Below are 27,657 nucleotides of genomic sequence, written 5' to 3'. Positions count from 1 at the left end.
CAAGTTTTTATGAAGTCTTTATTTGCTTGCTAGCACACGGTTTAATGGAGCTGTTGCAGCTGCTTGTCCATGTGACGTCTGCATGCAGCCTCATCATTACTCAGGAAGCTGAAACAGAAAAATGGAGTTTATTGCACATACCTGTCATGACTACCATAACATTGAAATGTGTAGCTTTATCTGAGATGACTTCTAGAAATGAGTCGACTTTCTGCTGCATGTTTTAAACTGAGCTGGACTTATCTACCAACCTTGCCACCTTGGTCGCGCGTGCGGACGCGGAGCTTGTTGACTTGTGTTTCGGCCGTGTCGGCCCTCTCTTCTGCATCGTCCAGCTCGTGCTGCAGCTTCCGGTACTTGGACAAGTTGGTGTTGGCCTGCTCTTCCTGAATACAAGACACAGGACTACCATTCAAGAACAGATCTGGAAAATGACATTTACATCCTCAAAGCACTGTTACAGTTATTTGTCCAACTCTCTACTGTTGTCACCCTGGGTTACACACTGGTTTTTACATTTTCCTGTTGTCACCAAGTCGCGACCCACTTTTACAGGAGCAAAGAACATGACTTGTTCAAGAATAGCCTTTGCAACATGTATATCATGTTTTTAATTAGAACACATGCTTACACGTTCAGTTCAATGTCTTTCAGAGCACTTTATTAAGAAACTGAGGATGAACATGACAACTTCATGTACAAAGATAAAGTAGAACTAACTGTCATTATTGCACAAAATACGGCCACAAAATTGTCTGCCTCACAATTCTAAGGTTCAGGGTTGGAATCTCTGATCCGGTCTTCCTGCATGAAATTCGCCTGTACTATCCGTGCTTGTGTGTGATTTTCTCTCCTGGTACTCTTGCTTCCCTCCACATTCCAAAAACATGTTTGTTAGGTTATCGGAGACTCTAAATTGTCCATACTGACGGCTAATTAACGTCATTTCATTACACCGCCTGTCTCCAGTTTGTCATTCAAACAGCCTAGTCACAAGGCCTTAAGGGGTCTGGCGGACAGATGTCGCTTTTTGGTTGGCCTATGAGGCAGTTATAATTGAACCTTACCAACTGCCTGACAATAAGTCTCAGTTTTAGAACAAATCTGCGCAATTTATAACACTGTATAACCGGAAATATGAAAGCACCTTAGACAGGAATCGTAGTTTTCCGGGGATGGAGCATACGTGAGTGGTTTGGTATATAGAACGTGACTGAACTGAATTCAAGCACCTCGTGACTGGTAAACGAGCATGTCATCGACTCACCGCTTCCTCAGCCAGTCTCTTGTAACTCTTCACTTTGATCTGCAGTTTGTCAATGAGATCCTGCAGGCGGACAAGACTCTTCTTGTCCTCCTCAGCCTTCACAACAAAAAAAAACATTCAAAAGACATATTGAATACACTATGATTGATGGCTAGCAGCCCGATGTGTTGATTGTGCTACCATAGATGTTTACCTGGTAGCATAGCTCTTTGACTCTTCTCTCATATTTGCGTGCGGTCTTCTGTTGCTCCTGGTTCTTCTTTTGCTCTAAATCCAGTTCATTCTCAAGTTCTTTCACCTATTAACAAACAATGTGTCAGCTATGGTGAAACCTCCAAAAGGTCATCCGGTTTGGAGTTCAACCAAAATGTTATGGAAAAATATGTCTCAAAAGTAAAAAAAAAAAAATGAAAACCGAGTTCCAACTATCATGATGCAAATCTTGTGTGACTTCAGCTTAGGGAGTATCGAAAGGATTCACTCTAAAAGCGTTTTTCTTTTTTTAAAAACAATTTTAACATTTTTTTATTCCACCAAGAAACTTACAGTTGTTGATTGTCATTTCATTAGCACACTGAATACATATTGACGTCCAATCAGCAGCATCACGTGATGCATAACATGAACCTACTGAACTAGAACATCTGATGACATTTATCTCGAATTTGGTCTGTCTGTGGCTGCGACTCGAGTGAGGGAGGTGACCAACTCACGCGTCGCATCACGGAACGAGTGCCTCAGCTTTCTGCACATGAATGTGGATGCATGAAATTGTATGATCCCTTTGTTATTGATGTGTGAATTAATCTGGGTGTGATACGACTAGGATCGAGCCCAATGCAAATATTCAACATTATAAGCTTAATTGCTAACACTGTTATAATTTCAATTTCAATTGAAAGACTGCTGATGGATATTTGTAATACTGAGAAAAGGTTGTTGGCAAATGTTACGTGAATAAATCATAAAGGAAGTAAATATGTAATTTATTCTAATCATGGAAATGTGTGTCATTTCAAATACTGTTTTACAAATAAGTAAGCAGTCTCAGTAATAATAATTTGTTTTTTTTAAATAATCATTGAATCTTAGCTCTAAATTATAATGTAATCGAATCATGAGGAAAGAAGAGGTTTATGCACCATTGTGGTTACTTTTTTGCTTGTATGACAGGAATGTTAAAAGTTCATTGAAACCATTGACTGCGCAGTTAATTAAGGTTTTAAGGACGGCAACAGTTTGGGAATCAACCCGTTTCAGGAAGTACGTTGTGTTCAACTTTGAAATGGAAATATGGAAGGAATTGGCGTGCACGTGCACTCATGCAGACTTTCTTCCATTGGAGCACGGACATCCAGGCAGACACTCACCCTGGCCTCCAGTTTCTGGACCTGCTTCTTGCCACCTTTGAGGGCGATCTGCTCAGCCTCGTCCAGGCGCATCTGTAAGTCTTTGATGGTCTGGTCCATGTTCTTCTTCATCCTCTCTAGGTGGGCGCTGGTGTCTTGCTCCTTCTTTAGCTCCTCTGCCATCATGGCCGCCTACAAATACACATACAGTACGCTGTTAAAGGATCTCCGTGTCCAGCATTTCTAGAGGCCTGCGCACAGCGCACGGCTTACATCCGTGATAGCCTTCTTGGCCTTCTCTTCTGCATTGCGGCACTCCTGCACAGCATCGTCCACCTCATTCGACAGCATAGAGAGGTCACTCTCCAGCTTCTTCTTTTGGTTGATCAGCCCTGTGTTCTGGAGCAAAAGATGCCGTCGTTTAAAAAAAAATGAAATTAAAAAAATATATATATATAAAGTGCTTAAACAATGTATGAGACCATCACCACATGTAAGGTGTATGCCACAGCTGCCCTATAGTAACAGCATTGGTAATTTTCAAAATATTTGTCTTTTACACTTTTATGTAGAAAGACCTTTTTCCTAAAATTATATTTTAAATGCTAAATGCAGTTTCACAAAACAAATCGACATAATTATGTTGTCTAATAACATAGCCAACTTTGTTTGTTTTTCTTTTCATGGTGAAAACGAAAAATCCCAGTACACTAGCTTTGCTATCACTTTGTTTTTCAATGCAAATCCAATGCAAAGTTCTGGAAAAATTAAATCATCTTCAGCCTTTTGAATATGTTGTTAGAATTTGATAAATAAATCATTTCTTTTTCTCGATGAAGCCTATTTATTTTTAAAGTAATTGTCCGAGGACATGTAGTCACTCCGATATTCAAATTGCAAATTATTTCAAAATGTTAAATTCTTCAGTTTGAATTGTTTTTTTTGGGGGGGAGGGGGTTATTTTAGTGGTTAAATATTTTCTGACATCATACATACATACATCTCATTTATTATGTATGGTCATCCCTAAGTTGTTTTACACTTTCACTGTTTGGAGATTTGCCAATGACCCTGCAAAGACCAACAGGAGCAAATTTATGGCATGTACAGGTTTACAGTTTTAAGATTCCCACCATTACCAGCATTTTCCTTTACTTAACACTCAATGATAAATCTAAAATCCATTTTAGTAGACACAGGTCAAATTTGACCGGAAACAGCTTCATTGTACACACATTTTGTAGCATCTGTATAAATGAATTATATTTTCACTTTTGTGTATTTTGAGTCACTTTAAGAAATCTCATATAATTTGAGGATGAAGGAAAGACATTTGGCTATTTTCATTGCTGTCAAATGTCAAAATGGGTCAAATTTGAGCCAAACAGTACACAAGGCTTAATTAAGATCATGCTGTTACCTGCGAGTGCAGCAGGCTGACTCTCTCGTTGGCTTCAAGCAGCTCATTCTCGGCCAGCTTGCGAGCCCGGTCGTTCTGCTCCAGTAGAGCCCTGAGCTCCTCCACCTCAGCAGCAAGCAAGTTGTTGCGCCGCTCCGTCATGGCCACCTGCTCCCTCAGCTCTTCGTTGTGGTGGATGGTGTCATCCAGCTCCAGTTGGACATCCTGGGCAAAAGCCAAAGTACATCTCGTACTGTCCTGCGCACCATTATTGGCTTCCATTAAGTTTAAGTACTAAATGTGGAATATCTCCTGAAGAAAATGAATCGAGTGAAACAATATTTTCTATAGTGAACTTGTGGTTGATACAAAAGAGCAAATGATAAATAACATTTTACAGACAGATGAAACGAAAAATAGAGCTTTTTGGCACTGCGTACAAACAGTTTATTTACAGACGACGCAATGAAGCCTTTAAGGAAAAGAACACCTTGCCAACATTCAAGCATGGTGGAGGATCCATAATGCTGAGTGGCCGCTTTGCTGCATCTGGTACTGGAGGCCTTGACTGTCGCAGCTATGTCTAAGTTGAGTCAAGTGTCTTGCATACGAGGTCAAAGTTAAGTCGAGTTTTACCAAGAAAGTCCCGAATCCTAGAGAATTTGCAACTTAAGTCTGACTCGAGTCAAGTCATGTGACTTGAGCCCGGAACCTCTGTCCTGGGGTCACACTCTAGTGCTCCTCTCTGAAGCACGAACAATAGATAACGCTTGGTGATGTGTGTCAATTATCACCTTAAACTGAATCTGCAGGGTTCTCAAGAGTTTCTGGGACTCCGCGGCCTGCCTGTTGGCATGGTTCAGCTGCACCTCCATCTCATTCAGGTCTCCCTCCATCTTTTTCTTCAGGCGCACTGCCTCGCTGCGAGACCTGGTCTCAGCATCCAAGGTGGCTTGCATGGACTCGAGTGCTCTCTGGTGGTTACGGCTGAAAAGATTATGGTAGAAGAGGAGGAGCATATCGACCATTTCAGAATATTTGTAAACATCAGGTGCCAGGATACTTCCAGGTGGCAGAAAAGTCAGTGACTATCACTGACCTGAACTGAAACAATGACAAATACTTATTTTGTTGTGTTGTGCTATCTACATCCCAAAAGGTTTATGTATTTTTCTGTTAAATACATTAATCCAGCGTAGATGTCGTAAATAGTTGTGCAGAGAAGATCAACAAGACTGCTGGCAGTGTAGCCACCTCTAAAGGGACAGACTATAAACCAAACCTCCGTCATCAGCTTTGTAAAAGGCATTTTCTCACAGGTATATATCAAATGTTTGGTTGGGTTGTCTGGGAGTACCGGTAATTTAGCAAAAACAAGGGCTAACACGGTAATAGACTACAGTGCGCTTCCATTTTACTGTCAAAAGAGCACATCTGTGCCAATAATCCAATTAACAGGTACGTCAATTAATTAGCCAGTCCCTCAACATCATGTCAACTATGCCGGAAACCTGAATTTCCATCACATCTATTTTTAAATCAACTGTTGAAATGCAAATTAGAGTGGGAGTTCTGTCTCCCTTAGAAGGACCTTACCTCTTGTAATATCTTTTTTTCGACAGACGCTTCACACATTGAAACTACAGAGGTACGCGGTTTTCTCAATCACTCGGCCTTCATCAAATGACATTGAAGGGTTTGTTTACTAATGGTGCCAGTGCCAATAGTTTCCCACCCGGAAGTACGATTGAAATCATGGTGAAATGTCCTTTCGGGTGGTTGATATAAGAATGACAGGATGGAGTAAAACTTACCGGAGGTTGTCAATTTCTTCATCCTTTTCTGCCAACTTCCTGTCAATGTCAGCCTTGATCTGGTTAAGCTCCAGTTGGATCCTCAAGGTTTTGGTTTCTTCATGCTCAAGCGCGCTCTGAGACACAAACACACACACTGTTCACTGGAGGTGGTGTACTTACTAACTAACTAACTAATAGCTATAAATGGTTTACACCGAACGAGAAATAACAGCTTGCTATTTGTATTTTAACTGTATTGTCGTCTCAAAATAATATCAAACTAACGGTTATTGTAACTGAATTGATAAATCAGACCCATGCTTCACATTTCAACTCAAAGTCAATTCAACCATCCATCCATTCTTTGCGGTGGCTTATCCTGTTCAGGTTCGCGGGTAGCTGAAGCCTAGACCCAGGTGACTGCAGGCTAAAGGTGGACTCCACCCAGGAGTCATTGTATTTAGTGTATTTTTCATTCTTGAGCATATTCGATTATTGGGACTGACTACAAATTGTGATTTTGCACTTTTAATGTGCCATTTGTATTCATTATTTTTTAAATGATTTTCAAATTTATTTTCTATCAAATTGTAGAATATGCTTATCTTTAAGTTAAGAAGGGGTTATGTTGAAATTTAAATATACAGTGGGTTCGGAAAGTATTCAGACCCCCTTAAATTTTTCACTCTTTGTTATATTGCAGCCATTTGCTAAAATCATTTATGTTCATTTTTTCCCCTTACTAACTAAGAATTGTTGACATATTTATCCATCCATCCATCTTTTTTCTGAGCCGCTTCTCCTCACTAGGGTCGCGGGCGTGCTGGAGCCTATCCCAGCTGTCATCGGGCAGGGGGCGGGGTACACCCTGAACTGGTTGCCAGCCAACTAACAACCATTCACACTCACAGTCACACTTACGATTACCAATTTAGAGTCTCCAATGCATGCATGTTTTTGGGATGTGGGAGGAAACCGGAGTGCCCGGAAAAAAACCCACGCAGGCACAGGGAGAACATGCAAACTCCACACAGGCGGGGCCGGGGTTTGAACCCGGGTACTCAGAACTGTGAGGCTGACGCTCTAACCAGTCATCCACCGTGCCGCACAGATTTATTAAAAAAGAAAAATGTAAATATCACACAGCCATAAGTATTCAGACCCTTTGCTGTGACACTCATATTTAACTCGGGTGCTGTCCATTTCTTCTGATCGTCCTTGAGATGGTTCTACACCTTCATTGGAGTCCAGCTGTCTTTGATTATACTGATTGGACTGGATTAGGAAAGCCACACACCTGTCTATATAAGACCTTACAGCTCACAGTGCATGTCAGAGCAAATGAGAATCATGAGGCCAAAGGAACTGCCTGAAGAACTCGGAGACAGAATTGTGGCAAGGCACAGATCTGGCCAAGGTAACAAAATAAATTCTGCTGCACTTAGTCCTAAGAGCACAGTGGCCTCTATAATCCTTAAATGGAAGATGACAGGGGCAACCTGAACCCTTTCTTGAGCGGGCTGTCCAGCCAAACTGAGCAATCGGGGTAGAAGAGCCTTGGTGAGAGAGGTAAAGAAGAACCCAAAGATCACTGTGGCTGAGCTCCAGAGATGCAAGATAAAACTTTTTAGCCTGAATTCTAAGCGCTATGCGTGGAGAAAACCAGGCACTGCTCATCACCTGTCCAATACAGTCCCAACAGTGAAGCATGGTGGTGGCAGCATCATGCTGTGAGGGTGTTTTTCAGCTCCAGGGACAGGAGGACCATACATCACCAAGCGCAATGCAAAGTGTCAGATGTAGTGCTGTAAAGCACGCCACCACTGAACTCTAGAGCAGTGGAGATCTTTCTGGCATGAAGAATAACGCTTCTCCATCTGGCAATCTGAGGGACGAGTCTGGGTTTGATGGTTGCCAGCAGAACAGTACTTGTCTGACTGCATTGTGCCAAGTGTAATGTTTTGGTGGAGGGGGGATTATGGTGTGTCGTTGTTGTGGCTTGGCCCCTTAGTTCCAGTGAAAGGAACTCTAAATGCTTCAGCGTACCAAGATATTCTGGACAATTACATGCTCCCAACTTGAAGCTGGCCCCTTCCTCTTCCAACATGACTGTGCACCAGTTCAAGGTGTACCTTGCGTCTTGTCCAAAGTCAGCTGGGATAGACTTCAGCTCATCCGTGACCATAAACAGGACAAGCACTATAGGAAATCGATGGATGGATGGATGAACAATTGGAAATAAATGTATTCACATTATCAATGGAAGACTTGTCTAAATTTAAATATATAATATAATCTTGTAGCCATTTTGGCACTCAGCGCAGTTAACAGAGCCACATAGTTACCTCCGCTTCTTCCAGTGCTGCTTGAATCTCATTTTTCTCCAAGTCCAGACCCTTCTTGATCTTCTCCAGCTCTTGGATGGTCTTCGCTCCCTGGCTGATTTGATCAGACAGGTCAGCAATCTCTTCTAATTGAGAGAAAAGAAGCAAACATGACCTTCCATGTGTGTACTAATGACTCAAGGTTCACTGACACGTTGTTCACTCACCCTGCAGGTTCTTGTTCTCTCGCTTGATGGTCTCGAGATGATCCAAGGTCTCCTCGTAGGAATTTTTCAGTTTGAAAAGCTCCGTGCTCAGGCTACGGGACTCTTTCTGAGAACTTTCCAGCTCTGTCTGGCACTCTTCATACTTCTGTTTCCACTCAGCCAGCAGCTGGTTGAGGAATGAAGCAGAATTTTAGACATGCAGCACTAAATTGTATATCTGTTTGTTCAATCAGTACCTTGTCAAAATTACGTTGCTTCTTGTCCAGGGCGGCAGCGGCAGAGTTGGAACGCTCCAAGTCAATGATCAGGTCTTCAATCTCTGTCTGGAGTCGATGCTTGGTTTTCTCCAGAGAGGAGCACTTTGCATTGGAGGCCTCCACTGCCTCCTCAGCCTCCTGCAGACGTGTCACCAGCTTCTTCCTGACAGCAAACAAGTTTGTCATGCGTGCTTAGATGCCATTTCATGCCTAGTGTGTGTTACACTTCCCATACGCATTAGACACAGGTGGAACCATTCCTTTCATTCGTATTTTATTTTTTTTATTTAATACAGAGTAGTGATTCAGTTGTGAAATTCATGTGTAAATAAACCACAATCCTTTTGGCCACATTTTCCAAGCTCCTAGTTTGTCACTCACTTGGCCTCTTCCAGTTCTTCAGTTCTCTGGATGGCGTCAGTTTCATACTTGGTCCTCCACTGCGCCACCTCAGCGTTGGCCTTAGACAATGCTCTCTGCATCTCAGCCTTGGCCTCCTGGTCCTCGTCGTACTGCTCTCTTAGGAGGTCGCAGTCATGGCGAGATGACTGAAGGGCGTGCGCCAAGGCGTTCTTAGCCTGAGGAAAGCGGCCGTGATGTTTGAGAGGAGTCACGGTGGAGCTGTGATGCGATACGGCGGCAGTAAACAAACACTGCGGTGATCAGGAACTGACCTTAGCCTCCTCCTCCAGCTGCTTCTTGAGCTCTTCAACATTTTGGCTGAAGGAGGTCTTGGCACGCTGGAGCTGAGAGACCATGGATTCACGCTCTTCCAGCTTCCTGCTCAGCTCGGCTGCATAGGTCAAGGTAAATTAGTTATACTTCTATGGGGTCTTTGAATTGAAATTATTATAAAATTATTCATCCTTCCCCCACTGAAGTACAGTCGTTTTCATCACAGTTTCTTTGCTAGCAGGAGGGAGTAAATGTCTCGGTGAATATTGCTTGAATGTTAACTAAATACAGGCATAAGCACGATTACAATGTGGCGCATTAGGCTTTGGTAGATGTCCGCATTCTATTGAGTGCCATTCTAATTACCTTGTCAAGCACAATTTAAGTACTGTTTTGATTGACTTCTGCTAGACAAGTACCCATTGAATGTTCACAATGAAGGCTGTTCATTGCCATCTAATGCCTCCTTCTTGTCAGAGCGCATAATCCTATCAGTAAAAAAATACCACATGCCAACCAAACCCAAATAATGCGCTCTGTTTTTTTTTTTTTCACTTCTTTGAATAGTTTGAACTTGAATTTGAAGAATACACTGAATAATTAAAACTGAATGTTGAATTTGAAGCTGAATGTTGAATTTGTGAAGCTGAAAAGTACACTGAATATTTCGGTTGTAAACAAAAAAAACAGTTCAACTATTCAATGTATGAGTACTTTTTGCATAACTTGTTCTCTAACAAGGAGCTGAACGACAAAACTCACATCAGGTGTTTGTTCCATGAATGGACCAATACATTTCCTGGTTCTATTCGAATTGCTATTTGAACAGTCCTCTTCATTATGCTGTTCGCATTTCGACATCATGAGACCAAGACAACACCTGCTGTGACAATTGATCATCAGTACCTCGCCATTGCGATGCCCCAAAGAGGATGTTCTCAAAGGTAAGTGGCGACTGACCTTAGAGTGTCACAAAGTGCCATCAGCAGGTTGCACCAGAAATAGAGAAACACTGGAAAAGTCACAGAAAGGCATATACAGTCCCCTCCAAAAATATTGGAATGGCAAGGTAAATTTCTTTGTTTTTGTTGTATATTGAAGACATTTAGATTTCAGATCAAAAGATAAATATCAGACAAAAGTTCAGAATTCCAGCTTTTATTTCATGGTATTTACATCTAGATGTGTTAAACAACTCAGGACAGAGCACCTTTTGTTTGAACCCACCCACTTTTCAAGTGAGCAAAGGTATTGGAACATGTGACTGATGGGTATTTCCAGTTGCTCAGGTGTTGCCTTTTAGACTGATTGCTTAAACATTAGATATTGTTTGATTTTGGCTTTGGGTTTCACCTGTGATAACTAGATTTGCTGTTAAGCAAACATGAAGACCAGAGAGCTGTCTATGGGAGAAAAGCAAACCATTTTGAAGCTGAGAAAAGAGGGAAAATCGATCAGAGCTATTGCACAAACATTGGGCCATACAACAATTTGGAATGTCCTGAAAAAGAAAGAAACTGCTGGTGTACTGAGCAACAGACATTGAACAGGTCGGCCAAGGGTATCAACAGCAGTTGAGGACAGAAACATTGTCAGAGCTGTGAAGAAACACCGAAAGACAACAGTCAGTGACATCACTGCCAACCTCCACAGAGCAGGGGGGGGGAAGGTATCACAATGCACTGTTCGAAGAAGACTTTGAGAGAAGTAATATACAGGCCATACCACAAGATGCAAACCATCCATCAGCAAAAAGAATCGGAAGGCCAGATTGTATTTTGCAAACAAGGACAGAGATGAGCCACAAAGGTTTGGAGCAAAGTTTTATGGACTGATAAAACCAAGATTAAGCTCTACCAAAGTGATGGAAAGGCCAACGTATGGCAAAAGAAAGGATCCAAAACACATAAGCTCCTCTGTGAAGCATGGTGGCAGTAATGTCATGGCTTGGGCTTGCATGGCGGCTTCTGGAATGGGCTCACTAGTCTTTATTGATTATGTAACTCATGATGGTAGCAGCAGAATGAATTCTGAAGTCTACAAAACCATTTTGTTTGGCAATTTACAGAAAAATGCATCCAAACTAATTGGGAGAAGCTTCATCATGCAACAAGACAATGACCCAAAACACACTGCGATTACAACAAAGGATTTCATCAGAAAAAGTGGAAGGTCTGAGAATCACCGGACCTTAACCTAATAGAGCATGCATTTTACCTCCTGAAGAGGAAACTAAACGGAGAAACCCCCAGAAACAAACAAGAACTGAAAGAGGCTGCAGTAAAGGCCTGGAAAAGCATTTCAAATGAAGAAACTGTCTGGTGAAGTCAATGGGTCGCTGGCTTGATGCAGTTATGCAAGTAAGGGTTACGCCACAAAAAAATTAATTGTTATTCACTTTAAGTTAATTTAATAGTATGTTCCAATACATTTGCTCACTTGAAAAGTGGGTGGTTTCAAACAAAAGGTGCTCTGTCCTGAGTTGTTTAACACATTTAGATGTAAATACCATAAAATAAAAGCTGGAATCTGAAACGCAAATGTCTTCAGTGTATAACAAAAACAAAGGAATTGACCTTGCCGTTCCAATACTTTTGGAGGGGACTGTAAGTGCATTTCCTTGGAAATAGATTTTTAAAATAAAACCCCTGTTGTAAATTTTACCGTTCAGCTCCTTGTTAGAGAACAGCAGATTGTGAAAATTTACTGACACAATGAACAGATGGACATTCAGGAGTTACGATATGGTCAAATAAAATTTACCTGTAGAGATTAAAGTGAACTTTAGGTTCAACATAAAATCTCCTCAATATGCCTAACTTTTTGTGAGTCATGGTTGAACTTCACTTTTTGTGTATTGAGCTACTGAAACATATGATCTTTTATGCTAATTGATTGAGATGTTCCTTACCACTCTCAGTCTGAGCACGGGCCTTGTGGGTGGTGCTTTCATTAAGCTGCCTCTGAAGCTCCTCCACTTTGGCTTTAGTCTCATTCAGTTGATCTTCATAGAGACGACACGTCTTGTCTGCAGTTGCCTGCAGGCCAGAGAAGATCACTGCCATTTCGATTCAAATTGGATACTCCTTTTGTTCTGTTTCCACCTACCTTGCCCTTGGAGAGTTGCTCCACAGTGGAAGACAGGTCGTCTGCCTCCATCTTGGTTTCGCTCCTTTCTTTCTCCAGTTTCTGCTTGACTCGCTGCAGGCTGTCGATCTGCTCGCTAAGCTCCCCGACCGTGTCTGCTTGCTTCTTCCTTAAGGCGGCTGTCGTGGCCTCGTGGTGCAGCATGGCTTCCTCGAGGTCCCGCCGCAGCTTCAGGAAATCAGCTTCTCTCTTTTTGTTGATCTCGATCTGGACCGATGTGGCCCCTCCGGCCTCCTCCAGGCGCTCGCTCAGCTCCTCCAGCTCGCGGGCCACGTCCCCACGCTGCTTCTCCACTTTGGCCCTACAAGCTCTATCAGCCTCCAGCTCCTCCTCCAGCTCCTCTATGCGAGCCTGGACCAAATGGAATTGTTATTTTTCTTTTTTACATAACAAAAAGGATCTGCATCGCTCCATGTGAGGCCTACCAGTAACTCCTTGATCTTCTTCTGGAGCTGGTTGACCAACAACTGCTCATCTTCTATTTTGGAGCTCATCTCATTCATTTCAAAGTCTTTTCTGGAAGACAATGACATCATTGTAAAACAGAGTATATTGATACCTTAAGAGGCGAGATGCCTTTTTGTGCATATTTCAATCAGGCTTACTTTTTGAGTCGCTCTTCCATCTGCTGTTTGTCGTTCTCCAGATCCATAACTGACTCCAAAGAAAGTTTTAGATCTCCTTCCAGCTTACGTTTGTTCCTTTCCAGATCCAGACGTAGCTTCTTCTCTTGTTCCAGGGAGCCCTCCAGCTAAATTACACAAGGAGTAGCATCGTTACCAAATATTAACACCTTACGTTTACTGTCGAACTGTATATAATGTAATGTATTTATGAACTACTTGTATGCAACTTGAATAATTACATTTTATGCATTTTTTTAAGTATAATATAAAATATTTTATGGACATTCTTAACAGAATTACAATGTTAAAACCAACATGCATGTGTTCCGGTATTTAATAGAAAATACATCAAAACAAAAATCCTCAGAAGAAGTCATTCCAATCCAAGAGTTGACACTCAGCCTCACACTAATTTCATTTTTCTGCACGCGGCCCTCGGAGGAAAAGGTTCGGACACCCCTGAGCTCGATTAATTCTCAATGTCTTTATTAAAAGGATCTTATTGGAAAAACTATTATGTACTCTGGTTTTTTGTGTCTTGGTTACGTTAATAATAATAAGTCTATGTTGCATCGGGTCCTCGCCACAAGCTTATTTAATATTTGTACAAACCCCAATTCCAATGAAGTTGGGACTTTGGATAAAACATACATAAAAACTGAATACAAGGATATGCACATTTTTTCAAGCTATATTCAATTGAATACACTACAAAGACAAGATATGTCTTTTTTTTTTTTTTTTTCAAATATTCTCTCATTTTGAATTTGATGCTGCAACACTTTCCAAAAAAGCTCAGACAAGGGCAAAAAAAGACTGGGAAAGTTGAGGAATGCTAAAAAAAAAAACAACCACCTGTTTGGAACATAACCACAGGTGAGTGTCATGATTGAGTAAAAAAGGAGAATCCCCAAAAGGCTCAGTAGTTCACAAGCAAGGATGAGGCGAGAAAGAAAAAGATTCAGATAATCAGGAGAAACCTCTGCACGTAAGCGGCAAGGCTGAAAACCAACATTGAATCCCCATGACCTTCGATCCCTCAGGCAGCAGTGCATTAAAAGCCAGCATCACTGTGCCAGTAGTCCAGACCTGTCTCCCATTGATAATGTGTGGCGCATTATGAAGTGCAAAATACTACAACGGAGACCCCGGACTGTTGAGCAACTGAAGTTGTACATCAAGCAAGAATGGGAAAGAATTCCACCTCCAAAGCTTCAACAATTAGTGTCCGCAGTTCCCAAACGCTTATTGAGAGTTGTTAAAAAGAAAGGTGATGTAACACAGTGGTAAAAATGCCCCTGTCCCAGCTTATTTGGAATGGGTTGCAGGAATCAATTTGATAATTAGTGAATATTTGCACAAAAAAAAAAGTGGTTCATCAGTTGGAAGATTAAATATCTTGTCTTTGCAATGTATTCAATTGAATATAGGTTGAAAAGGATTTCCAAATCACTGTTTAGCTTTGTACATTACATATGAATGAATGACAAATAGGGACCCTTCAACCTTGATAGCACAACCAGAAAGTACAAAACAAAATAAATAAGTGGGAAAAAAGAGTTTAGTATTAGCAGGAAAAAATCCTCTCATAAAACAAAATGAAACATAATCCCACTTTATTTGTTGTATTTCTTTTTACCGTTTTTGATAATGAGTGCCATGAAAAGGGTAATTCAAAGTAAGCCAGTGGTGTTCTTATCCAGTATTTTTACACAGTCCTGTACTTAATATATACGTTCTAAATGTGTGCTTGTTGTACACGACTTACATCATCTACTTGTTGCTCCAGCTTGGTTTTGGCTTTTGTTAGACTGTTGACCTTGTCTTCTTCAGCCTGAAGGTCATCCAGAGTCTGCTGGTGGGCCTCTTGGAGAGCCTTCTTCTCCTTGGTCAGCTTTATTATGGTTTCATCCAAAACTGCCATTTCCTCAACCAGGTTCTTCACCTGTAACAGAGCAGATGTGTAAACCAGAAGGGCCTCTTTTTGTGTGAAACTCCAACCACAACATTATTTTCCCCCATGATGTTCGAATCTCTGTGTGGGGTTTTGCATGTTCTCCCCCGCTTGTGAAAGTTTTCTCACCTCCATTTCCTCCCACATCCCTCCAACATGCAAATTCAATTAATTGAATGAATTGCGCTGGTGTAAATGTGAGTAAGAATGGGTGTTTGTCGCTACATCATGTGCCCTGCGATTGGCTGGCAACCAGTCCAGGATGTGCCTCGCCTCTTGCCCAAAGTCAGCTGGGATAGGCACCAGCTGACACCCCAATGACAGCAAGCGGTGTGGAAAATAAATGGATGGATATATTGTGTGGCCTGTTAGCAACCAGTCATCACTGTTCACGTGAGAGGCGTCACCTTGTTCTCAAGGGCGTGTTTCTCTTTCTCCACTTTAGCCAAGGTCAGCTCTAGGTCATCTATGTCTTTCTTTAGCTCGGCACACTCGTCCTCCAGTTTACGCTTCTTGGCCAGTAGATCAGCATTCATCTCTTCCTCATCCTCCAGCCTCTCCAAGAGTTCTTTCACTTTGGCTTCCAGCTGAATCTTTGTTTTGATGAGAAGGTCACAGCGTTCCTCGGCATCTGCAATATTGTCTTGCTCCTAATGGTTAGACAGAAGAGCAAAAGCAAAGTATGCGCCATTGCATTCCCATTCTAAAAGCAGAATGTGTGAATAGGTTAGGAATAAACACTTACTGCCTGCAGCTGCAGGGAGAGGTCATTCTTCTCTTGGGTCAGGCTGACCTGCCGCTCCTCCAGCTCTTTACGCTTGACGTCGGATTTGTCCAAGGCCTCCTTGAGCTGGACCATCTCCTCCTTCAGAGTGGCCAGCTCCTTCTCGGTGGCCGCGCTCTTAAGAAGGGGCTTAATCTTGAAGAAGAGTTTCATCCAAGGCCAGTTCTTCACCGTGTTGAAGGCGCGTATGTTCCATTGGATAATCATCAGGGCCTCCCTGCGACCAGAAAATATAGATGGAATTGAACTGAATTATTTTAAATATTTCAAACAGGCATTAACCAAGCGATTCTACAGCTTCTTTGATCACCTACTAAAGTTGATCAATTACTGAAATATATTATGTTTAAGTAATTTTAAAACAGTATTTGGACCATGACATGATTGTTACAAAGTTAAAACTGGTATTCAAGAAAAGGAAACTTTGTATTTTGTTAGTTAAACACAAAAAAAACTATTTTTACTTCCTAATTCCGCTAATATGCAATACAGTGGACCCCTGCATATTTGTGGTTCGGCACCCGCAGTCACCTATTTGCAGATTTTTTTTCCCAATTTATTTTCAATTTTTAAATTACACTTATTGATGGTATAGCCCTGCTTATTCAAGAATTTATTGAGTTACATATATATATAGTATTAATTAAATATATAAATATTACATATGTTAAAATATATTTTTATTTTGTTAAAATGACTTGAAAGGACTCATTATATCAAATTTTTACAATGCGATTATAATGAGCAGGAGTTATTCATGGCTTTTTGCTCTTCGCAGTCGGGCCCGGTCCCTATCCCCACAAATAGCGGAAGTCCACTGTATTTACATATTAAAATATGTACATCTTTTTGAGTTTGTTGCATTGAAATGTGACCAGTGATGTCGAGCATATGGGTTCCATCAACTAGTCAAAGGAAGAAGGTTCAAATGTGTAATTCTAGAGTTGTGTATTTCTTTATTTAGTGACTTGCCCTTGATGCTTAGTCGGTCTAATCACACACAGAGGGATGTGATGGTGTGAAACGATACGCCGAACGCCGCTTTTGATGTTTCATGGGTGACCCAACTGGGGTAGCAGATTGATTTAGTCTCTGTAGGATGGCTTCTCACAGCCCTAAATATGGAGCCCAACCCACTGCTCAAGGACTTCCCGTCAGTGTTTAGAGGGTGAATTTTAGTGGGTGCGCGCACGCCCCTGGGTGACTGAATGAGGATGGGGGAGCTGATTCCATTTTTGACATAACTCCAAGCTGGGTGCCCCTCAGAGGTGAGGGTCTGTGTTTTTTTAGCAACCCAAACCTTCCGTTCAGCGGCAGGCTTTAATCCTCCGTCACCCGCCATGCATCCCATCAATGCACTCGCTTGGAAGCACAGGCGCCGTGGACAAAAGGGGCCAGGGGCCATCAAGCAGCCAAGAAGGGGGCCGCGGGTTGTATTTTTAGGGAGGCGCTGAGCAGCTGCTACTTGACACATGTCGCCATGTGGCTCTGAGGGCACCGTCAGCATTGTTTACTTTACGGATAGCTCATGGAGAGAATGGCCGCAGACCTGTGGGAGCGTGTGTACGTGTGTGACAGAGCTGGAGCTGTTAACAGAAGGGCCACACGCACACATGCACACACGCCTGCCAACCAAAAAAGGGTAAGCACACGCCTCACACGCACCGACAACACTGCCCATGCATGCCACACTACCGCAAGGGAGTAAACATAAGCTATCAAGATGATCAAGTTGCTATTGAACCCCTTAGACAATTTCTGTGAATGCTCAGTCACCCATTTATGTGTTCCAGCCTTGTTTTACCTCCTTTGATTCATAATCCGAAACTCCATCCTCATGATTGTGCCTCGAGCAACTGCCTGCAGCAACGTCAGAATTTTGGCCAAACGCTCATCCCTCATTTCCTCCAGTTGACCCAGCAGGCCTGCCTTGAAGAATACCTATGGCCCAGAGAATAATAATGACTCAACAATTTAACAGCGACATAACATCATCCAAGAAGGAGGTGATGTAAGTTACCTTTGTGTGTCCAAATCGATATTGGTTATGGTCGATATCCAAGGAAGCCAGCAGCTGCTCTGCACCTTTCCTGCTATCCACAAACTTGTCATCTGGGATGGCTTGTGGGTTCAGGATACGGTAGCTGGATGAATGTAACAAAAAATGATTGTCATATTATCCAGAAAACCACTTGTAGATGTTCTAGGGCAATTCTAGTATGTAGTGAGTTAAACTTATTATTGTCAAATGGCTAAACACTGGCATATACTCCACTGGCTAATGGGTGTGTAAAAAGGGTCTACAAAACCTCCTGCGTGTCTGCTTTGACTTACCGCTGCTTGAACTCTGCATAGAGGATGCGATTAGGGAAGCCCTTCCTGCAGATCCTGATGCCCTCCAGCACCCCGTTGCAGCGAAGCTGGTGCAGCACCAGAAATGAGTCTATGATCCCTGCACAATATCCAAAAATGTGAGTGCGACCCACATGGTTTCACTCTATGTGATGTATTTGAGCTGAGACTTACCAGGAGTCTTGGTCTCATTGGGAATGATACAGCGCACAAAGTGAGGCTGGGTGCTGCGGAGGTTTGTCATCAGCTTCTTCAGATTTTCCTGGAGAGAAAAAATAGCATCGCAAATTGCATTCAAAGAGTACAATGAAACTATCTTGCAATATATGTACTGTATATGTATATTTCAAAAAGGAGATTAAAAAAGCCAATGCTATTCAATGTGGACAGACTCTTAACCCTTGTTGAACATGTTGAGACTGAGCCAATAAATTACCGTAATTTCTCGTGTATAACATGCTCTTGAGTATAATACGCACCTTCAAAATTGAACCCAAAATTCAGGAAAAACCTTCTACCTGTGTATAATACGCACCATTTGCTGCTATCCATGCTCAAAACCTAAAGTATTATCCATATTTTATTACCTTTTTCGCTGAAACATTGTGCTCTGCGTGCATGCACTGATGTAATTCAGATTTTTTTAATCGAACCTAGGTGTTGCCTCCTACTCAAGTTCTCATTTTAGCAACAAACAGAGAAAATGATCGACTCAAATCAATGCTCAATGATACAGTTAGTACAACAGCAGTGGTACTGGGCCATGAGGCGTTTGTTACCGGGCCGCATAGAAGGAATGACCAATTTATATCATTTCCGTTGTATTACGTTTTCGCGTGTCAAATGTATTTTATTTTGAAAAATGACCCGAGCTTCTCCGCTGCAACAGCTGCGCGTCGCACTTGACACGTCAAGATTGCACAGAAGGCTGCAGCAGTTCCGTTTCTGCTCCCACCTGACTCTCTCATTGCGGTGGCCAAGCTCAAAGAACGAATCATTTCATAAACTGATTCAGTTCATTACGTTCACTGGAAAGATTTGTTCTTTTGAACGAAACATTCTCGACCAAAACACTAGACTCCACGTCGGTCACATGATCCGTTTCTAAAAATAAGTCCGCAAACTAGCAAAAATGAGTGAAAAATAAACGTCTTCGGAGATCTACCTTTCAAAACGAAAAAGGCCACCTTAGGAGCCAGAAGAAGAGCCTACGACCTCAAAGAAAAAGAAAGCTTCCCTTATCCGTTATGCGTTATGGTGAGTTGTATTTTTCATGCATTTAAAATTAGTTTTTGAGCCGGTCGTGTTAATTTATTTTTGCTGTATATATATGCCACAACTTGACAGCCGCTCCATGAAAAAAAAATGCCTTCTCTAAACCGGTCCGTGGTGCAAAAAAGGTTGGGGACCACTACCCTACGGAACTAAGGGCCGATTAGTTTGTTCCACTGACTTGCATGCTTTCTTCCAAACAATGTGTTCTTTTACTCAACATTTTTTTACTTTGGTCCGTGAAGTGGGGGTCGAAGAAATACCGGTAAATCTGCCGTCTAGTAAGACGCTCATCTGATGCTGTCAAACTCTAGTGTGAGCAATAGATATGATATCGATATCGATATGGCGGTGCCTGTGAGGATGTCACAATTCTTGGGTGAGCAGCGAAAATTTACCGTCTTATAGATACATTTGTAACATTAGACATTCCATATTACATTGGAATGAAAAGTCACCTTTTTCATAACCCCTAGGTACTGGTATACATTTATACAACGAGAAACAATTTGGTTCATTTTCCGTATACCAATGTATAATACCCTCAATCGACATTTGATAATTGTTTTATTTTGGGGGGCGGGGGGCGTAATATACATGAGAAATTAAGGGAAGTAAAAGTTGAGTTAACAAAGTTAACAAATTAAGTTTGTTAAATGTGTGAATAAATCTGGGTGAATAAATGTCATTTTTCTCAGAATAATCCAAGTAGACATAGCAAAGGGCTCTTCATATTCTGGGACATTTCAATAAATGAGAAGAATAATTGGTAAACCTAATTTATCTTAGTAGTTCAATTCAATACTAAATTTCATATATTATAGAGGTAGATTACAAATAGTTTCCCTTTTTTATTATTTTTTTTTACAATTTTCAGTATAGTTTACACCTAATGAAAATGTTTAATGTATAATATATTTAAATAAGCAATAATAAATGACCTTGTAAGGTATTCTAATTTATGCACCTGTATATATACTGTTACATATATATATATATATATATATATATATATATATATATATATACACCCTGTTTTTTTTTTTTCTCCATCCACCCATACAGCACCCACAGGATTTCCTCAGTGATGAAATGAGGGAGGAGCCAGCACAGACTTAAAGTGATGTTCATGTGATCATTGCCCTAAACATCACTGCAAGTCTTAACTGCCTCTGTCCCAGAGCGCCGTTCTGATGCCCACACCACACCCTCAATAAGACATTTCAAATGGTTTATAACAAGAGAACAATTGCTGTCATGCTAACCTTGTGCAGCTGAGACACTGTCTGGAATGAGGCCGCCTTCTTCCTTCTCTCTTTGATCCCAGTTTTGGACTCTGCAATTACCCAAAAGTTAGCCCACTGAACTCTTTGACCATATGGACCTAACAATTTGTATACGGTCCTGTGTGTAACGCATTCGCTACCTGAGTCTGACCCGACGTAGTTCTCGTACAGAGAAGCCAGCATCTTGTTTGCGGACTTCTGGAAAAAACTCACCACTGTCTCATTCAGCGGGTCTTTGTTTTTGTCCAACCAGCCAATTATATTATACGGTACCTGTAAAACACATCAGATGTGCAAATGTTTAAGTACAATGAAAATAAAAAAATCCTCAATGAGTGGACAGCACTTACCACTCCAGCATAGTGCACAAGTTCGAAGTGGGCTTCATATTTGCGCTTCTTGTCCGGACGTGGCTTTTGGAAATTTGGAGACTTGCCAATATGATTATCATACATCTTGGCTTTGAAGCTGCTGTCTGTGGCTTTTGGGAACATGCACTCCTCTTCAAGGATGGACATGATGCCAAGAGGCTGCACGACAGGAACAGTTTACTCAAGTAAAGCAAAAAAAAAAAAAAAAAAAAGAATCATTTGACATGAACATGTCTTTTCTACCTTCTCGATGAGATCAATGCACGCTTGAAGGTCCAGCCCGAAGTCGATGAAGGTCCATTCTATGCCCTCCCTCTTGTACTCCTCCTGCTCCAGGATGAACATGTGGTGGTTGAAAAACTGTTGCAGTTTCTCATTGGTGAAGTTGATGCACAGCTGCTCGAAGCTGTTGAGCTGCAATGGGATGCGATCAGGTTAAAAACATGAACACCATCGTTTTTAACTAAGGAAACACTGAAGAGTTTTGTTCTGGTCGATGCAAAGACATTTGGTCGAGTTGTTTCCCCAAGTAAACCCAACAACCTGCCTTTTAGATCCAATTCCCACATCACACATACATTTTTTTATGCCTTCTTTTAGGAACAGATTTTAAATGTTGTCAATTACTCTCAGCAGACGTGAGTTTTCCCCACTGCTTAACGAACTTTCTTTGTAGGTATAGATACATTTTCTTCCAGAACACAGAACATTGAGTGTGGGGTGTCCCAAGGGTCAATTTTAATTTGTGCATGCTTCCTCTTGGGAATGTCATCAGGAGAAACAACATCAGCTTTTATAGTTACGCAGATGAGACACAGCTGTATATCGCCGTGTCTCTCTGATGATGCAGGGCCAATTGTTACCCTTCTTCACTGTATTTTAGATATTAAGTGTATGGATGACAGTGAATTTCCTACAGCTCAACCAGGACAAAAGAGGGTTTAGTCATCGGTCCTGAAACTGAGAGACAAAAACTTTTACTAAAACTACAAGATTTGAAACCATCACAGTATGTAAAGAACATGGGTGTTATTTATTACTCTGAGATTAATTTTATTCCACACATGAAGAATGTAACCTAGATAGGTTTTTACCATTTTCAAAATATAGCCAGAGTCCGCCTGTTTCGCTCTCAGGCTAACACAGAGGTGCTGATACATGCATTTATCTCCTGTCGTGTAGACGACTGCAATGCCGTGCTCTGGTTCTCCAAAAAATATTATCTCTAATCTACAACTACTGTAGAACTCAGCTGCTTGTGTGTAGACAAAGACCAGAGGGCGAGAACACATTCCACCAGTTTTAAGATCGCTGCACTGGCTTCCTGTGTGTTTTTGGATACATTTTAAGTTTTGCAATTTCAAAATTTTTGACATTTCAAATTGTCACGTTATAAATAACGTTGACATATTGCAAGCCCCTTTTTTAGGTAACTTAAAAAGTTGTTGATATGATGCGGCAATTAAACCTTTATATAGATTCACAGTCATAACTGCCCTGCGAGATAAACCGTGCCAACGTGACCCATGACAAAAATATGTTTGGCACCCCTGTTGTAGAATGATGCCACATCATTAGTGAAAATGGCACACACAGAGCACCTGGTATTTCCAAACAAAATAAGCACAATAAGCATACAGTCCATGTATTTTGTCAATTCTGCATAAATTATATAATGAGTCAACTTACGTCAAAGATCTCAAAGCCAGCAATGTCCAGCACTCCTATGAAGAACTGGCGGGGCAGTGTAGTGTATAGGGTCCGATTAATCCGTCCCACCATCCATTTGAACATGCGGTCATATGTGGCTTTGGCCAGAGCGCCTACAGCATAGTTGACCTACGACACACACACATGCACACGCACGCACACACAAATATTGTACATATAGCTGTTATTTACACATATAGCTCCAGTTGCTTAGTAACCAGAATCTAGTGTATGCAGAGTTGCTTGGAGTGTATTTCCATTCCATTGCCTTTATCTCGTGTGCTTCTGTGTGTGTGTGTGTGTGTGTGTTTAGAAACAAATGTGCAAACGTGTGGTTGTGTGGCCTTACCTGTTCAACATTCTGCCCCTTTACCACATACTCGTTACCCACTTTCACCCTTGGGTGGAGGAGGCCTTTAATGAGGTCTGCTGAACTGACCCCCATCAGGTACGAGGCCTTGTCCGCACCTTGATTTAAAAAAACAAAAAAACAACAACAACAAATCACAAATGTGTTTTGGTGCCTTTTTTGTTACTATTGTTGGTTCTTACTTTCAGTGCCATCAGTCTCTGCCTGTTCCTCGCGCTGCTTTTGCTTGAACTTCATATTGCCGAAGTGCATGATGGCGCCGACGATTTTATAGCAGCCATTCTTCTCATCGGGCAGAAAGCCGAGGATGTCCATGGCGTGCTGCAGAGGTGATCTGGTTATCTGATGCAGCCCAACAAAGCGGGACGATATAATCTCTTACGTCAGTGGCCATCAGCTCCAGTCCATCATCCAGGTTCTCAACAGTGGTCACCCCCTGAGAGCAGAAGTGATAGTCGTACGGGTTGGAGGACACCAGCAACATGTCTGCAACAAAAGAGTTTAGAAAGTAATGTATCATGCCATGCCAACTCAAAAGTAATTAAACATCTAAAGTCAACAATGGAGTTCCCACCTAAAAGTTCCGGTTTCTTCTGCGACATGATCTGGTAATAGATGTGGTAGCTTCTTTCGCCCGGCTGCTGGAAAATCACTCTGGATTTTTCCAGAAGATCTGAGGAGCAGAGAAAGGATTTGAGACAATAAACCAGATCCCCGGTATCGAGTTCCTGTGTAAATGTTTAATGCCTTTGCTTTGGGACCAGATTGAAATTTGCAAGATGCTCTGTGAACTAAAATGAGGATAATGAATTTGACATTCTGGACCAAAGAGGGAACTCTGGATCTGTTTGAAACTTTTCCCCAGTTTTAGTTATTATGTAAGATCCCAATCATCCATTCATCCATCAATTTTCTCTCCCATACACCTTGGAATGGTCGCCAGTCAATCACAGGGATCATGACCGCACTCACATTCACACCGTTACTGAGTTGGAACGGAACCCACGCTGCCTGCACCCAAGTCAGGTGAATGAACCACTAGTCATTGATCTGAGACTAATCAATGGCCAACGTGTCAACGTGGATGGATGATCCCATATGCATATACATAAGACAATTTTCTTAAGGGAGGTCATAAAATACATCAGTGAAAAAGCGCCAAACTCACATATATCAATGTCAGCAGAAGCCAGTTTGCCAGTGGGGCCAAAGTGGATCCTGATGAACTTTCCCTGTGGGGAAAAGGAGCTGTATTTGTGTGGAAATGGAAAGCATGGTGTACAAATAACAAGAATATAAGCAACTGAATATGAATGCAATTCCCCAGGGCCAGGGTATTTCTGAAGTACTCACAAAACGGGATGAGTTGTCATTCCTCAATGTTTTGGCATTCCCAAACGCCTCCATGGCAGGGTTGGCCTCGATGATCTGATCCTCCAGAGTCCCCTGAGACAGAGGGGTTAATTTGTGGCGAAACAGATTCCGTGGTGCAACGTGTACAGTTTTGTTATGAAAGAGACTCAATGCTGATGTCACTCACCCCCGTCTTAGTGGCAGGACCCTGCTGCAAGTAGAGAAAGTTTAAAACAAAATGTGAGATTGGTATCTTGTCACGTATGACTTCATAAGACTTCACAACACGGAACATCATGACCAATAGAAGCTGGTTGTTAAAGCGATGGTAAAAAACAATGGCCTCCTCGTTTTATATGATGAAGTGCTTGCGGGAATGAGTATCAAACAACATTGAAAAAAAAAATATATTTTAAATCAAAGAAAATATAAAATATTTGGATCAAAACAAAAATGAGAGGGATATAAAAAATTATTGAAAATTCACTAAAAGAGCATTGCAAAGGGGGCTGGAAAGCACATGAGGGTGAGGACATGATTAATCAGTTCTGCCACTCTGGGGAATGGAAAGGTATGGGAACAAGAAAGAATTCCTGGTAGGGAAAAAATACAAATACAAAAAGGAAAAGGAAAACAAAATTCAGGGAAAAAAAGGGTTGAAAAAGGGAGGATAGGAAAAAAGTACGGTTGCCATGTGTGCCTTACTGCTTTCTTAGCAGAGGTTTCCCCAAGAGCTGCCACAATGGCAAAATACTGAATGACACGTTTCGTGTTGACAGTTTTGCCAGCACCGGATTCTCCGCTAGGAGTGTGAAAAATAACAGGTGAAAAGAGGGCAGAGAACTAATAAAAGTCATGGAAAATAACACCACACAGGTTGTAACGAGAGAAAGAAAAAGAAAAAATGAAAAATCTTTGAAAGAAAAAAAATACATTTGTGCGCTTTTATCTCTCTCAAAAAAAAAAGTGTCAATTCTGTTACAAGTTATGCGACTTCTTTGTTCAAAGAAATAACATGTTACATTAAAGAAGAGGTCACTTACGTGATAAGCATGGACTGGTTCTCCCGATCTGAAAAAGACAGACATTCATGTGCCATCTGTTTGCCGTGGTGTGTGTGTGTGTGCGAACGCTTACTGCGCAGCATTGCATTGTAGGCATTGTCTGCGACGCTGTAGATGTGCGGCGGCACCTCTGAGCGTCGTTTGCCTTTGTAGGCGGCGACCACAGGGGCCGTGTAGACAGGCAGCCACTTGTACGGGTTCACCGCGACACAGAAGAGGCCCGAGTAGGTCTAGAGGTGACACAAGGGCGGCGCTCGTGATCAACTCCACCCAAATACCGCTGCCTGCGTGAATTAGACGGCTGCAGTCGGCAAAAGGTCAGCTCGGGTCAGCCCAGACTCACATAGATCATCCAGGCCGAGTAGCGTCTGCGCATGTTGAAGAGGACAGAGGCTTCGTTGAGGTGCGTCAACATTGCCATGTCTTCTATCATGTCGTACTTGGGAGGGTTCATCTGTTGGATGTCGCCCTCCTTCACGGTCAAAGTCTGCGCGGACACCGAGAGGACATTATGGGATGGAGTGGTGCCCCTCAGAAATAAAGTTGACAATTTTGCACACTATTTGTTCCCATGCACCTTACCTTTCCATTTTTGGTCTGAACAATGACATTGTCCCCACTGAGCTCCTTCATCTCGATCTCGATGTATCCCTCTTTCTCATCGGGGATCCATGCTCGTTTCTTACCTACAGAAAGGGGACCATGTTGATTGATTTTTTTTTTTTTTAGCTGCAACATCTCATTTGCAAGGGGGTCCCACACACCAAAAAAAAATACAACAAATAGGGCGATCCAAAATACCACACGAAACAAAATAATAATAATAATAATAATAATAATAATGCAAAACAATACATGTCAAAAACAGCCGTTAACAACATCAATCTCAACACAGAGCAGGGGAAAAGTATGAAATCAATTTATAGTAATAAAAAATGTACAAAAGAGTCAAATAAAAGAATGTAGAGAGAAAATGCATTAAATTATGTTCAGAAACTTTGACAATCACATTTGAAGTAATGAAACAAGTTCCAGTGAGAAGGTGCCGATGATTTAAAGGCTTTCTTGCCCGTTTCTTTAGAAACCGAAGGCATTGTAAAGAGCGACTGTTCTGAAAAAAAAACAAAAAAAAAAAACGAAGCATTTTATTGTTGAACTTTTGGGGTTATTGTATTGCCATCGATTGAATCAGTTTGAATTGTCTTTTGTGAAGCAACCCAAAAGTGTAGGAGCAAGGACGAGTGTATTCATGCTCCCGTTAGCGCGTCTGCGGTTTCACGTTGTGCTCGGAGGCCTACCGTCAAAAGCGATCGTTTGCGCCGTGAGTTGCTCCAAATCCGATTTGCGCAGAAAGGGGGCAGCTTCCCCGAAGTCCTTCATGTCAAAACTGGACATGGTTCCACCTGCCCGACAGCCCCTTCGATGGAAATACAACAAATGATGTTAGGATGCTGTCACGTCATCTTACTTGGAGAGGATTCAGAACAAATGCAAACGCGGCGTATGCAGGTTGGGTTTGGTTTAAAAACACACAAAAGTGTGAAAATGGTACTTGAGATTAAAAAAATAATAATAATCAAAAACGAAAAAAAAAAAGAACACTACAATGAGGATGAGGAGTCATGAAGAAAATGAAGATGAGGAAAAGTTGACCAGGTGCGTTAAAGAGGCGACAAACCGTGCGTAAACATAAAAAAATAAAAATAAAATAAAACATAGGGGGGGGGGGGGATGCAACCCACCTAGGAAATGCAAAGAGTTGCCCGGTGACTTGCAGAAACGCGCACGAGGAAATAACGGCAGAGTGAGAAGTGGCCCGCTTTATAGCGTCTCGTCAAGGTCACGGTCAGCGGACATTTGTCTCTCATTAGTTTGTGCCATGCACCTCCTCCGGCGCCCATTGGTGCCGAGCGCCTGTCTCAATTGACACAAAAGGAAAGCAACGTTTTTGTCATTGCGCTGAACTCAAGCGGGCTATTTCGGTGCACTCCACACGCTGCGGGCACAGTTGAGAATGCTTCATTTCTTACGTGCGTCATGGCTGACTTCGTCGCATCCGTGCGAAGAAATGGAG

The 27,657-nt window shown here is 41.8% G+C and overlaps 1 protein-coding gene across 4 annotated transcripts; it reads right to left on the bottom strand.

The window, feature by feature from the left end:
• On the bottom strand, positions 1 to 27,471 carry myh7ba (myosin, heavy chain 7B, cardiac muscle, beta a). Of its 4 annotated transcripts, XM_061783474.1 has the most exons (44): positions 27,326 to 27,471; positions 26,882 to 27,000; positions 26,166 to 26,269; positions 25,927 to 26,070; positions 25,657 to 25,813; positions 25,563 to 25,590; positions 25,225 to 25,321; positions 24,707 to 24,730; positions 24,520 to 24,612; positions 24,335 to 24,398; positions 23,741 to 23,839; positions 23,549 to 23,652; positions 23,349 to 23,487; positions 23,146 to 23,264; positions 22,776 to 22,925; positions 21,330 to 21,500; positions 21,066 to 21,245; positions 20,856 to 20,988; positions 20,695 to 20,765; positions 18,332 to 18,419; positions 18,140 to 18,257; positions 17,826 to 17,949; positions 17,610 to 17,746; positions 15,767 to 16,022; positions 15,429 to 15,671; positions 14,836 to 15,012; positions 13,047 to 13,192; positions 12,867 to 12,957; positions 12,403 to 12,792; positions 12,206 to 12,332; positions 9,294 to 9,412; positions 9,001 to 9,197; positions 8,599 to 8,782; positions 8,363 to 8,528; positions 8,157 to 8,281; positions 5,830 to 5,945; positions 4,810 to 5,002; positions 4,037 to 4,240; positions 2,890 to 3,015; positions 2,638 to 2,808; positions 1,461 to 1,565; positions 1,268 to 1,363; positions 252 to 386; positions 1 to 108 (listed from the first exon to the last, which is right to left on the bottom strand). In XM_061783474.1, exons 2-44 carry the CDS (start codon positions 26,976 to 26,978, stop codon positions 97 to 99), a joined length of 5,820 nt encoding a protein of 1,939 aa, XP_061639458.1. In that variant the 5' UTR covers positions 26,979 to 27,000; positions 27,326 to 27,471; the 3' UTR covers positions 1 to 96. The 4 variants fall into 4 exon arrangements, with proteins under 4 accessions (XP_061639458.1, XP_061639456.1, XP_061639457.1 ...); XM_061783472.1 differs by lacking the exons at positions 25,225 to 25,321; positions 26,166 to 26,269; positions 26,882 to 27,000; positions 27,326 to 27,471 and having other exon boundaries at positions 25,927 to 26,066; XM_061783473.1 differs by lacking the exons at positions 25,225 to 25,321; positions 26,166 to 26,269; positions 26,882 to 27,000; positions 27,326 to 27,471 and having other exon boundaries at positions 24,707 to 24,727; positions 25,927 to 26,066.
• Between the last annotated feature and the right edge of the window lie 186 nt (positions 27,472 to 27,657).

The sequence above is a fragment of the Phyllopteryx taeniolatus genome, chromosome 9 (genome assembly GCF_024500385.1).
Source record: "Phyllopteryx taeniolatus isolate TA_2022b chromosome 9, UOR_Ptae_1.2, whole genome shotgun sequence".
NCBI lineage: Eukaryota > Metazoa > Chordata > Actinopteri > Syngnathiformes > Syngnathidae > Phyllopteryx > Phyllopteryx taeniolatus.
This window is presented reverse-complemented; position numbering and strand designations above follow the sequence as displayed.

Bases quoted from the DNA above. Each gene is read 5' to 3' on its own strand.
- myh7ba (XM_061783474.1), bottom strand. From the start codon at position 26,978: ATGTCCAGTTTTGACATGAAGGACTTCGGGGAAGCTGCCCCCTTTCTG. The intron at 25,322-25,562 runs GTAAGTGACCTC...TCACACTCCTAG, and splicing joins AACCAGTCCATGCTTATCAC to CGGAGAATCCGGTGCTGGCA. The intron at 2,809-2,889 runs GTAAGCCGTGCG...GTGTATTTGTAG, and splicing joins CCAAGAAGGCTATCACGGAT to GCGGCCATGATGGCAGAGGA.